This window comes from Hypomesus nipponensis, chromosome 2, assembly GCF_054491055.1.
Source record: "Hypomesus nipponensis isolate SF chromosome 2, ASM5449105v1, whole genome shotgun sequence".
NCBI lineage: Eukaryota > Metazoa > Chordata > Actinopteri > Osmeriformes > Osmeridae > Hypomesus > Hypomesus nipponensis.
This window is the reverse complement of record NC_140362.1, coordinates 23,150,170-23,163,426: the sequence shown is the minus strand read 5'-3', so window position 1 is coordinate 23,163,426 and position 13,257 is coordinate 23,150,170. Positions and strand designations below refer to the sequence as shown.

The following is a 13,257-nucleotide window of genomic DNA, read 5'->3' as shown; positions in this document are numbered from 1 at the left end:
GTCTGGATGTGTACACTGCAGATGGAAAGGTCATGCTTTTTCTCTCAGGAGCATTGATCATGTCTGGAAATATCTGGTGTGTGGGGGGGGGGGGGGGGTGTCTGTGGGGGGGGGTGTCTGTGGGGGGGGGGGTGGTGTCTGTGTGGTGTCTGTGGGGGGGGGGGGTCTGTGTGGTGTCTGTGGGGGGGGGGGGTGTCTGTGGGGGGTGGTGTCTGTGTGGTGTCTGTGGGGGGGGTGGGGGATTGAGTGTGTTTGTGTGGGTGCGTGCATGTTTGTTGGTACATGACTGTCTTTGAGTAGATATGTGGACACGAGTAGAAGGTTAGGGTTATACTAGGGGTGTAACGATACACTCAGCTCACAAGTCGATACGTATTACAATACTGGGTGTACAATACAATATGTATCACGATACTGGGTGTACGATACAATATGTATCACGATACTGGGTGTACAATACAATATGTATCACGATACTGGGTGTGCGATACAATACGGATCACAATATTTTGAACAACATTTTAAATTATACTGAAATTCAATTAACTGATTTATTTTACAAAACAAACATTTTCAATCATCTTCTTGTTGTACATACAATTTAGTGAACTCAGTTCAAGCAATTTCTGTGAATGCAATGAATGCACGCATGACGCAGGTGCAGAGTAGGTCTCGTGCTGGTAGCTCAACCAACAGTGTCAAACGTGAGGTCATATTGAAATATTGCCATAACTCTACGATACATTGTAAAAATGTTGTATTGCGATATATTGTTCAACGATTTATGTTACAGCCCTAGGTGTTACTGTTTGTAAGTGAATCATTTGATGCCTTGGAATTGCTCACCCACTGAGATGCCCTCACGCACACGCACACACACACACACACACACTCTCAAACACACTCATGCACGCAGGTTAATGGATTCCAGAAACAGAGTACAGCTTAAGGGGGATAGATCCATCACTACATTCCTACTCTTCTGGGAGGTGCAGTGTGTGTGGGTGTGTGTTGGGGGGGGGCAGTGTGTATATCCTGAGGACAAGGTGACATCCTGGGCCAGGGATCCAGGCTGTCAGTAATATGACTGTCCAGCCGTGATAATGAATCAATACTGCCTGTAGGCCCTAACCCTGTAACAGGATGTCATACTCCTCCCTGTATGTGACACCCTTCCCCAATGCTCTCTCTTTTCTTTCTGTTTCTGTTTCTCTCTCTCTCTCTCTCTCTTGCTCTCTCTTTCTCTTGCTCTCTCTCTCTCTCTCTCTCACTCTCTCTCTCTCTTGCTCGCTCTCTCTCTCTCTCTTGCTTGCTCTCTCTCTCTCTCTTGCTCTCTCTCTCTCTTGCTCTCTCTCTCTTTCTGTCACCCAGGTGTAAGAACAAGCTGTATCCGGATGACCTTCCTCGTACCAGCGTAGTGATCGTCTTCCACAACGAGGCGTGGACCACGCTGCTGCGCACCGTGCGCTCCGTCATCGACCGCTCGCCACGCGCTCTTCTGGAGGAGGTCATCCTGGTGGACGACGCCAGCGAGAGAGGTGTGGACCAAACACTCACCCACACATGGCTGCAGGACAGGAGGCTGGTAGAGGCTGGTAGAGACAGTAGGGCTGGAGGCTGGTAGAGGCAGTAGGGCTGGAGGCTGGTGGAGGAGGTAGGGGCAGGAAGCTGGTAGAGGCTGGAGGCTGGTAGAGACAGTAGGGCTAGAGGCTGGTGGAGGCTGGTAGAGGCTGGAGGCTGGTGGAGGAGGTAGGGCAAGAGGCTGGTAGAGGCTGGAGGCTGGTGGAGGAGGGAGGGGCAGGAGGCTGGTAGAGGCTGTAGGGCAAGAGGCTGGTAGAGGCAGTAGGGGTGGAGGCTGGTGGAGGAGGTAGGGGCAGGAGGCTGGTAGAGGCAGTAGGGCAGGAGGCTGGTAGAGGCAGTAGGTGTGGAGGCTGGTAGAGGCAGTAGGGCAGGAGGCTGGTAGAGGCAGTAGGTGTGGAGGCTGGTAGAGGCAGTAGGGCAGGAGGCTGGTAGAGGCAGTAGGGCAGGAGGCTGGTAGAGGCAGGAGAAAGTTATTCGGTAGAGATGAAAATCTGTCCAGGAAGGGGGTCCCTCATTTTAGAGAGCCATGGAATATCCAACTTATCCGACTTATTATGTGTGTGTGTGTCTGACTGGTCTGTCTGACTGTGTGTCTGTGTGTGTGTGTGTAGACTTCCTGAAGCGTCCGTTAGAGCAGTACGTGCGGAGGATGGAGGTTCCTGTCAGAGTGGTACGCATGGAGCAGAGGTCAGGACTGATCCGAGCTCGTCTGAAGGGAGCTTCGCTCTCCACTGGACAGGTGTGTGCGTGCATGTGAGTGAGCGCATGTGTGCATGTGATTGAGCGCATGTGTGCATGTGAGTGAACGCATGTGTGCATGTGATTGAGCGCATGTGTGCGTGTGAGTGAGCGCATGTGTGCATGTGAGTGAGCGGTGAGTGAGCGCATGTGTGCGTGTGTCCGACTGTTAAGAGACTGTACGGGGTCTGCCTTTAAGTGTCGTCTTATTCTTCCTGTGTGTCTGTGTGTCTGCTCACAGGTGATTACGTTTCTTGACGCCCACTGTGAGTGTACAACTGGCTGGCTTGAGCCCTTACTGGCTCGCATCAAACTGGACAGGTAACATGAACACACACGTGCACACATACGTGCACACACACGTGCACACACACACCAACACACACACCAACCTAGAAGCAAGTACTGGGTAGAGACCTGAGGAAGGGCAGACACACACTCAGACACACACATTCACACACACACTGACTCTAATGACACACACACCTGTTTCCCACAGATTAGAAAGCAATTTGTGGCGGGGGTGGGGGTTGTTTCATGTCAGACTGGTGGGGTGGGGGGGATTTCAAAATAATTCTGTTTTGCTAATAATTTGTTACACAGAACTTTATTATATTAAATATTAATCCAAAATGATTGGCACCTTCACAAAAGCTGTCTGTCTTACTAGAACGGCGTAGGTATGCATTGTTGCTAACGCGTGCTGATGTTGTGACTGTGTGTGTATGTGACAGAAATGCGTAAGTGACAGAGACGGAGGGAGAGTAGGGAAAGGGAATGCAGCTGAACGAATACGCTGCGTGTTTTAACCTAAACAGTGTTAAAAATTGTTTTTAATGAAACACAATATGTGGCGGCAGGTGATGATTCTGTGGCGCACTGCCACAAAGTAGTCTGTGTGTGGGAAACACTGGAGACACACTCACACACACACACTGACTCTAATGACACACGCACACACACTGACTCTCATGACACACACACACTCTTTTGGCAAGTTTGTAAAATCAATAAAAGCTGCAGGGGGCTTGTACCGTGGGTTGATTTGATACTTAATTACAGATACACTGTTTGCTACTGCTACCTTCAGGCTGGGACACACACACTCACTCACACTCACACACACAGACACACGGCAGACAGGAGGAGAGATGGAGGCAGTGAGGCCGGTCAGTGTTCCATAGTAATGAGCTTTGCTCTGGAGGACACGCCCCACTCTGCACACATAACAGTACCATTTAGTATTGTTTGCTAACAGTGTTTGTGTGTATGTTTGTGTGTGTGTGTATGTTTGTGTGTGTGTGTATGGGACGCAGGATGACAGTGGTGTGTCCCATCATCGACGTGATCAGTGACGACACGTTTGAGTACATGGCAGGGTCAGACATGACCTATGGAGGGTTCAACTGGAAGCTGAACTTCCGCTGGTATCCCGTCCCTCAGAGAGAGATGGACCGACGCAAAGGAGACAGAACGCTGCCCGTCAGGTACACACACATTTACATTTATTCATTTATCAGATGCTTTTATCCAAAGCGACTTCCAAGAGAGCATAGGTCACTGATAATAACAACAAGATAGCCCTTAAAACATTGCGGGTAGCCAAAACATGAAGCACATATTGTGAACAACCAAAATAGGTGCCAAAGGGAAGAACCATAAGAGCATATAGTTAAACAAGTTACAATTAAACAACATGAATCGCTATAAGTGCAAGTGTACCTGTAGAAAAGCAAGCAACAGTAAAAAAAAAAAAAAAAAAAAACACACACATACTAACACACACACACATACTAACACACACACATACTAACACACACACATACTAACACACGCATACTAACGCACACACACACACATGATAACACACACACACCGTACTATTACAGCTGTTGTCGCCGTGTCCCAAGAGAGAAAGCTAGGGAACACAGGCTTGATTTGGTTTGTCCATCATCACCTCTTCCTGCTCATGTTTCCCAGCTGAGGTCACCCTCCAACACAGTTTATGTCATCTGTGTCTTTATGATTGCTTTCTGCACGGCCACCTAGACAGTGAACAGCAGGGCCATGTCACAACTGGTTATAATACTAATGACTGCTTCCGTTATAAAATGGTGCATTAGTGTTGTACATCAATATCCATTCCAATACAGAAACCTCCATTCCAATATAGTGTTGTACATCAATATCCATTCCAATACAGAAACCTCCATTCCAATATAGTGTTGTACATCAATATCCATTCCAATACAGAAACCTCCATTCCAATATAGTGTTGTACATCAATATCCATTCCAATACAGAAACCTCCATTCCAATATAGTGTTGTACATCAATATCCATTCCAATACAGAAACCTCCATTCCAATATAGTGTTGTACATCAATATCCATTCCAATACAGAAACCTCCATTCCAATATAGTGTTGTACATCAATATCCATTCCAATACAGAAACCTCCATTCCAATATAGTGTTGTACATCAATATCCATTCCAATACAGAAACCTCCATTCCAATATAGTGTTGTACATCAATATCCATTCCAATACAGAAACCTCCATTCCAATATAGTGTTGTACATCAATATCCATTCCAATACAGAAACCTCCATTCCAATAAAATATGAGATTGAATAGACCAGCTACTTGAATGTGTGTGTCTCTCTCATCTCATGGTACAGTAGAGTTTGACCCTCAGACCTGTCTAGTCACACTAGCATCACTAGTGCTAGTGCCAGGCCCAGCTCTGCGACAATGAACTCAGCTTCCTTAACAAGATGTAAACATGTCACCATGCCGACAGCCAAGGTGTTTTTCACATTGTTGCATTCCCCTTGTTCCCACGGCGACCTCTACACAGCGTGGGCTGGACGTGTTGTACACAGCCGTCTCACACGCAGGGGCTGGCAGGATGGGTGTTCCTCGTATGGTCTGTGTGTGTGTGTGTTGCCAGCTCAGTGCGTCTGACGCCAGCGCAGCTATATATGTGTGAGAACAGTCAGGAAAACAACCCAGTATTACCTACCGTCAGAGCAAAACAAGACCAGGAAAAAACACCCAAATAGTAGCTTGTCCTGTCAATAGCAGCAGAGGGTAATACTAAAGTGAGATGGGTTAGGGTTAGTCAGGGTTAGGGTTAGTCAGGGTTAGGGTTAGTCAGGGTTAGGGTTAGTCAGGGTTAGGGTTAGTCAGGGTTAGGGTTAGTCAGAGAACAGGAAGAACTCTACAGAGAGGGGAAAGAGAGGGATGATGCTGTTATTGCTTTGTACTTCGGTGGACTATACTGCAGGGGTGTCCATTGCTTGTTCCCTATCCAAATCAAAATGTATTTGAATAGGCCTTTTTACACGCAACCATGTCACAGAGGGCTTCACATACGCCCATAGAACTGCCCCTCAATCAACCTAAACCCTCAAGGAAGACAAGGAAAAACTCTGAGAAAAACTCACTCTGGGAGAATAAATGGAAGAAATCTTGGGAGGAGCAATTCAGTGAGGGATCCCCTCCTGAATTGAGAGGATCACCCTCCCTTTCATCCTTCCTTCATCCCTATATTCTCCTTCCCATCCTTCCTTCCCTTCCTCCTTCCCTTCATCCCTCCATCTCCCCCCCCCTCCAGGACCCCCACCATGGCGGGGGGGCTGTTCTCCATACACAGAGAATACTTCCAGGAGATTGGGACATACGATGCAGGCATGGACATCTGGGGGGGGGAAAACCTGGAGATTTCCTTCAGGGTGAGTCTCACTCTCACTCACACACTCACTTATATACACACACTCTTATACACACACACACTAGTCTCACACACACACACACACACACACACACTTATATACACACACACTTATATATATACACACACACTACTCTTATATATACACACACATACTACTCAGACACACACATGTACACGCACACAATACCAGGAAATTGTCTTGGTCCCAGGCATGTCTCATGTGTGCTTGGCGTGTTATAGATCTGGCAGTGCGGAGGGACGTTGGAGATTGTAACGTGTTCTCACGTGGGTCACGTGTTCCGCAAGGCCACACCTTACACGTTCCCTGGGGGAACAGGACAGATCATCAACAAGAACAACCGCCGCCTGGCAGAGGTCTGGATGGACGACTTCAAGAACTTCTTCTACATCATATCTCCAGGTGTGTGTGTTTCTGTGTGTGCGTGCAGGTTAGGGTTAAGGTGTTTGTGTGTTAGTGCATGTGGTTGTACGTTTGTGTTTGAGTATGTGTCAGACGCAGTGGTTCCCAACCCTGGTCCTCAGGACCCCCTGTCCATGGTTTAGATGTTTCCCTGCTCCAACACACCTGATTCAAATGATTGGATCATTATCCAGCTCTGCAGAAGCCTGTTAACGACCATTCATTTGAGTAAGGTGTGTTGGAGCAGGGAAACATCTAAAACATGCAGGACAGGGGGTCCCGAATGACCAGGGTTGGGAACCACTGTGTTAGAGTATGTGTGTTTGAGGCTTTAAGCCAGGCTGCAGGTTTGACCCTAACCCTCTCCATTTTACAAAGGGACAGTGTGATGTTGTCGTGATGACCTGACAGAGAGTGGGGGGTGGGCAAGTAGTGGGAGTGATTTCCATCTACAAAGTCTCTATGAACCTTGCCATCTTACCACGGACACACAAACACAACAACAATCCCTGTCTTCCACTTCCTTTTAGCGGTTTGTTTATGTGTACCTTAGGTATACGTAACGTGTGTTACGTTTGTGTGTGTGCGTGCATGTGTTTGTGTGTGCGTGTGTGTGTGTGTGTGTGTTTGTGTCACAGGCGTGACAAAGGTGGACTACGGTGACATCACGTCCCGCTTGTCTCTGAGACAGAAGCTGCAGTGTAAACCCTTCAGCTGGTATCTGGAGCATGTCTACCCAGACTCCCAGATACCCCGGCACTACTACTCCCTAGGAGAGGTACACACACACCTTACAAGCCCCAACACTACTCATGATGACTTGTCCAGATAATTATGCGCACACACACCTCAACACACGCACATACACTTTTTCCTCTGACTTACAAACCCTAACACCACTCATGATTACTTACCCAGACAGTTATGCACACTCATCTGCCCACCTACCTTCTCTCTCAAAACATCTATAAACACACACACACCAGTTATTCATCATGGGGTGATTGTTCCCTGTCAGATCCGGAACGTGGAGACCAACCAGTGTTTGGACAACATGGCACGCAAGGAGAACGAGAAAGTTGGCATCTTCAACTGCCATGGCATGGGAGGCAACCAGGTACCTAACCAGAGACCGGGGGAGAGGTTTTTGGGTGAAAATGTTTGAGGGCGAGAGAGAGAGAGAGAGAGAGAGAGAGAGAGAGAGAGAGAGAGAGAGAGAGAGAGCGAGAGAGCGAGAGCGAGAGCGAAAGAGACAGAGACAGAGACAGAGACAGACAGAAAAGAGAGAGCATTGGGGAAGGGTGTCACATACAGGGAGGAGTATGACATCCTGTTACAGGGTTAGGGCCTACAGGCAGTATTGATTCATTATCACGGCTGGACAGTCATATTACTGACAGCCTGGATCCCTGGCCCAGGATGTCACCTTGTCCTCAGGATATACACACTGCCCCCCCCCAACACACACCCACACACACTGCACCTCCCAGAAGAGTAGGAATGTAGTGATGGATCTATCCCCCTTAAGCTGTACTCTGTTTCTGGAATCCATTAACCTGCGTGCATGAGTGTGTTTGAGAGTGTGTGTGTGTGTGTGTGTGTGTGCGTGTGCGTGAGGGCATCTCAGTGGGTGAGCAATTCCAAGGCATCAAATGCTTCACTTACAAACAGTAACACCTAGGGCTGTAACAATAAATCGTTGAACAATATATCGCAATACAACATTTTTACAATGTATCGTAGAGTTATGGCAATATTTCAATATGACCTCACGTTTGACACTGTTGGTTGAGCTACCAGCACGAGACCTACTCTGCACCTGCGTCATGCGTGCATTCATTGCATTCACAGAAATTGCTTGAACTGAGTTCACTAAATTGTATGTACAACAAGAAGATGATTGAAAATGTTTGTTTTGTAAAATAAATCAGTTAATTGAATTTCAGTATAATGTAAAATGTTGTTCAAAATATTGTGATCCGTATTGTATCGTACACCCAGTATCGTGATACATATTGTATTGTACACCCAGTATCGTGATACATATTGTATCGTACACCCAGTATCGTGATACATATTGTATTGTACACCCAGTATTGTAATACGTATCGACTTGTGAGCTGAGTGTATCGTTACACTCAGAGAGAGACCAGGTGAGTCAGAACAAGGTGACAGGAGTGAACATGGGTAGGTCTCCTGTTGTAGAGTGGAGGAACACAGGGAGAGGGTTCACCCCTAACCCCTGACCCCTGCTTTTACAGGTGTTCTCCTACACAGCCAATAAGGAGATCCGAACGGATGACCTGTGTCTGGACGTGTCCAAACTCAATGGACCTGTCATGATGCTCAAGTGTCACCACCTCAAGGGAAACCAGCTCTGGGATTACGACCCTGTGGTGAGTGTGAGAGAGAGAGAGAGAGAGAGAGAGAGAGAGAGAGAGAGAGAGAGAGAGAGAGAGAGAGAGAGAGAGAGAGAGAGAGAGAGAGAGAGAGAGAGAGAGAGAGAGAGAGAGAGAGAGAGAGAGAGAGAGAGAGAGAGAGAGAGAGAGAGAGAGAGAGAGAGAGAGAGAGAGAGAGAGAGAGAGAGAGAGAGAGAGAGAGAGAGAGAGAGAGAGAGAGAGAGAGAGAGAGAGAGAGAGAGAGAGAGAGAGAGAGAGAGAGAGAGAGAATGTGTTATGATTAGGTCTGTGTATGTGTGTGTGTTTCTTGGTTTCTGTATTTGGCTGGTCAACAAGTAGACCTGAGTATTCAGATTGATGGATGTATGTTTGTGTTTTCCAACACTGACCTGTCACGCCTCCTCCCCCCTTCTCTGCAGAAGCTGACCCTGGTGCACGTCAACAGTAACCAGTGTTTGGACAAGGCCAATGAGGAGGACAGCCAGGTTCCCAGCGTTAAAGACTGCACACACACGCGCTCCCAGCAGTGGCTGCTCCGCAACGTCACACTGCCCGAGATCTTCTGACTTGCCGGTCCTCACACACTCACACACACACACACACTCACACACCGGCTGGCAGGGAGGGAGGTAGGATAGAGCACGATAGATCCAGGAGGAGTGTGAACGTGAGGAGGGCCGGCCCTACCTCTAGAACCTTCTGTAGAGTGCCCCCGCTGGTGTGGAGACAGAAAAGGGGACTGAGGGAGGGAGGATGTGTGAGACAGAGACGGAGAAGCTTTGGAACTGTTCTGAGGATGACCTAAGGTGTGGAAGAGAGTGACTTGGTGTGCGACTATTAACATGCTGTTTTTGAGGAGAGACGTTGTCTGTTGTCTCAACTTCCGGGGGACGAGGCGGAAGTCCCGACTCATCATGTCTGTTTACCTGACTGCCTCTCCAGCCAGAGGGCGGGCTGCAGGTCCATGTGTACGGCAGACCAGTGGATGTGCAAAGAGGGCTGTTTCTTTAGTATCGTTCTATTTAATTTTTTCATTCATTAAGAAAAGAAACCTGCGGTTAAAAACATGAAGAAATTGCATGTGTGCGCTGAAAATGCCCTTTATTTGCAACACAGCCGTGTGTGTGTATGTGTGTGTGTGTGTGTGAGAGAGAGAGCACCCCTCCGTCAATCCTCCAGCAGTGTCTGTCTCCCTCTAGTGTTTTCCTTTGGAACTGCAGCCTCGGGAGTTAACAAGACGAGGAGGAAATGTTCTCCACTTAAGAACTCATCATGAAAAACAACAAACTGTCCCGTAACCTGACTGGTCCGCTTGTGGTGGACAACAATAACATGTTTGTGATATCTAGAGATTTTTATGTGCAGTATGTTTTTTGGTTGTTTTTTTTGTTTTTTTTACCTGGTATCTGTTTTTATGGCCCAGACCTGTCTCACTGACCTCTCTGTGTGACCTGTCTCACTGACCTCTCTGTGTGTCATAGAGCTGTGACACGTTTCCTGTCTGTTTTGTCTCAAAGGTGTTTAACATGTAGAGGATTCCCTCACACACACACACACACACACAGGATGTAGGCTGAGCTGGACTGTCACTTTAATCTATTTTGTCATATCTTCGTCTTTATATTTTACACTCCAAGGGCTCCTTCCTCCAATGGAGTCTGTGTGCGTGCGTGCATGTGCCTGTTTTTGTGTGCGTGTTTGCATGTTTGTCTCCAATGTCTACTTCATTCTATAAACCCAGCCCATCAACCTCCCAGTCTATCTAAACAATCAGATCTCCGATCAGATTCCTGCTGTATCTACTAGATTCCTGCTCAGCCCAGTGGAGCCACAGAGATTGATTCTAGATCTGATCCCGTTGTGTCTTACATCAGAACATTACAGGGGAGATGATGGGGGTGGGGTCTGTCTCCGTCTTCAACCAGGCAGGCTGGCCTTGGGCCCGGGCCTCAGGGTCAGGGTCATGGTTAGGGTCAGGGTCAGGGTTATCTATGAATCTACAGAGTTCCCAACCCGAGACAGGGAGAGTTCTATCCATAAGCAGCTAAACTTTTACACATCTAGACAAAAGACTAGATCTGAAATGATTGTATAGTGAAAGTAAGATAACTTTAGTCCTGGGTTCATTCAGATCTGTGAGTGTGCATGGAGTAGGAACTAGGCGTTGTTCCTGGACCAGGTCCCTGGCTCCAGGCATATGTCACTTGGTTAAACACATATCTCCCTGACCTGAGAGGGGTGTGTGTGTGTGTGTGTGTAGGGGGGGGGGGGGGGTCGGGGGGGGAGAACCAGAGGAACACTCCGCATATCTCCCTTTTTCTACTTGTTTCTTCTGAACTCCTGGTTCCCTCCCAGGCTAGAACACCAGGACGTTACGTCTTCTTAAACTGAAACTATTTCAGCTTCCAATGGGGGAAGGCTTTACACACAATTCTGACATTTCATTTGTTCTTCTTTGTCGTGGAGGCGGGGGAGTGTGTCAGTTAGCGGGGTCATGTTAGACTGAATGACTGTATAGTGCAGATGAGTGTTTACTGATTTGGGGGTTTGACTGCTGATGTGGTCTGTGGTGTGTAAGTATACGACCATGCTTCCACACTGAGGTGAGCCAAGCGTTGTAGAAAACTGAAGTGAGAAAGTTTACAGAATAATACAACAACAACAACAAGCCTGACTCCTGTCTTTACTGCTCCTTAGCTCCTTGTGAGCATGTGATCATGTCCTGGATAGGAGGCTGTTATAGCTTAATAAACAGCAACTTAGACAAAGACAGGGACCTTTAGCTCAGGATCAAATCAAACAAATACATGCAACATGTATATACATATATCAGATTACTGTCTAAAAGAATGATATAGGATCAGATTACTGTCATAAAGAATGATATAGGATCAGATTACTGTCATAAAGAGTTGAAGGACTTTGGTCTTCCTTTTTTTTAGCCGTTAACCAATCCTACTGTACGTGAAGATCATGGTCACGTGTCAAGATAAGAAGAGGAATACAGGTGAGAGAAACACAGGTGAGAGGAATTAATTACATTTAGTCATTTAGCAGACGCTCTTATCCAGAGCGACAAACAGCAAGTACAGGGACATTCCCCCCGAGGCAAGTAGGGTGAAGTGCCTTGCCCAAGGACACAACATCACTTTGCACGGCCTGGAATTGAACCTGCAACCTTATGATTAATAGCCCAATTCTCTAACCGCTCAGCCATCTGAGTGTTTGCCTCTCATTCACCCATTCATACTCACACATACCGACGGCAGCGAGCTGCCATGCCTGCCCATCGGGAGCAACTTGGGGTTCAGTCTTGCTCAAGGATACTTTGGCACATGACCTACGAGCTGGGGATCGAACCGCAAACCTTGCTATTAACAGACAACCCTCTGTACCCCCTGAGCCACAGCCACCCCAGGAGCATGACATACAACAGGACAGATGCCAGGAACATGACCCTAAAGGAGATACCGATCAAATACACAGACATCTTCAAACCCATTCCTGGAATTCAGATTCATGGAACTCCTCAATCATTTTTTCAAAGAAACTAAAGATTCAAAGAAGACAACGCTCTGATCGTCTTTGACAGTGTGATTACACTATTACAGTTATCACACAGTTATCACACAGTTATTACACAGTTATCACACAGTTATCACACAGTTATTACACAGTTATTACACAGTTATCACACAGTTATCACACAGTTATTACACAGTTATCACACAGTTATCACACAGTTATCACACAGTTATCACACAGTTATCACACAGTTATCCAGGATAACAGCCTCCTGTCAGCGCTGCTGGATGACCCACACTACAAACTACACAAGTACACACCACAGTCTAGATTTGTGTATTATCAAAATGAGAATGTTCATAGCAGCGCCTATATTTAGAAGCTTTTACTGAATTATTTTTATATTATTATTTTCTAATTAATGATCTCTAGTTATAACTTTTTTTATCAGCTTTTTTCTACAGTGTGGATAACGCTTCAGAATGCTGGTTGAAATCAGCACTGGAACAATGTCAGGCCCAGGATCCTTTATATTACAGTTTTTCTCAACTGCTAAAACACTAAAACCCCATTGGCTGAACAAAGTTCTCAGTTGTCTGAACTCATTTAGCTAATTGTGCAGTCTGTTGTCAATACTGTAAACCATTTCACATGGTAAAACACAATTTGCAGATTGCTGTATAGGGGTACAAGGAGTAGAAAGAACAAAAAACAATGAGCTACTATGATAGAACTTGTTTTCGTTCATCAAAAGGACGGATAAATATAACATTTGTTTTGAGATTAAAAATGTACTTATCTCTGACAACTGTATGTTTTGAACAATGTGTTTTTTGTTTATTAGGGTTATTTT

At 46.6% G+C, this 13,257-nt stretch overlaps 1 protein-coding gene across 1 annotated transcript in view; it reads left to right on the top strand.

The window, feature by feature from the left end:
* The window catches only part of galnt1 (UDP-N-acetyl-alpha-D-galactosamine:polypeptide N-acetylgalactosaminyltransferase 1), a 46,241-nt gene extending 34,694 nt beyond the window's left edge, over window positions 1–11,547 (top strand). The window contains exons 5-14 of the mRNA XM_084669131.1: window positions 1,372–1,538; window positions 2,193–2,320; window positions 2,561–2,640; window positions 3,636–3,806; window positions 5,940–6,057; window positions 6,300–6,480; window positions 7,119–7,258; window positions 7,499–7,597; window positions 8,742–8,876; window positions 9,299–11,547. Coding sequence (XP_084525257.1) covers window positions 1,372–1,538; window positions 2,193–2,320; window positions 2,561–2,640; window positions 3,636–3,806; window positions 5,940–6,057; window positions 6,300–6,480; window positions 7,119–7,258; window positions 7,499–7,597; window positions 8,742–8,876; window positions 9,299–9,445 — 1,366 coding nt within the window. The 3' untranslated portion in view covers window positions 9,446–11,547. The remainder of the gene's footprint in view (window positions 1–1,371; window positions 1,539–2,192; window positions 2,321–2,560; window positions 2,641–3,635; window positions 3,807–5,939; window positions 6,058–6,299; window positions 6,481–7,118; window positions 7,259–7,498; window positions 7,598–8,741; window positions 8,877–9,298) is intronic.
* Window positions 11,548–13,257: the final 1,710 nt, after the last annotated feature.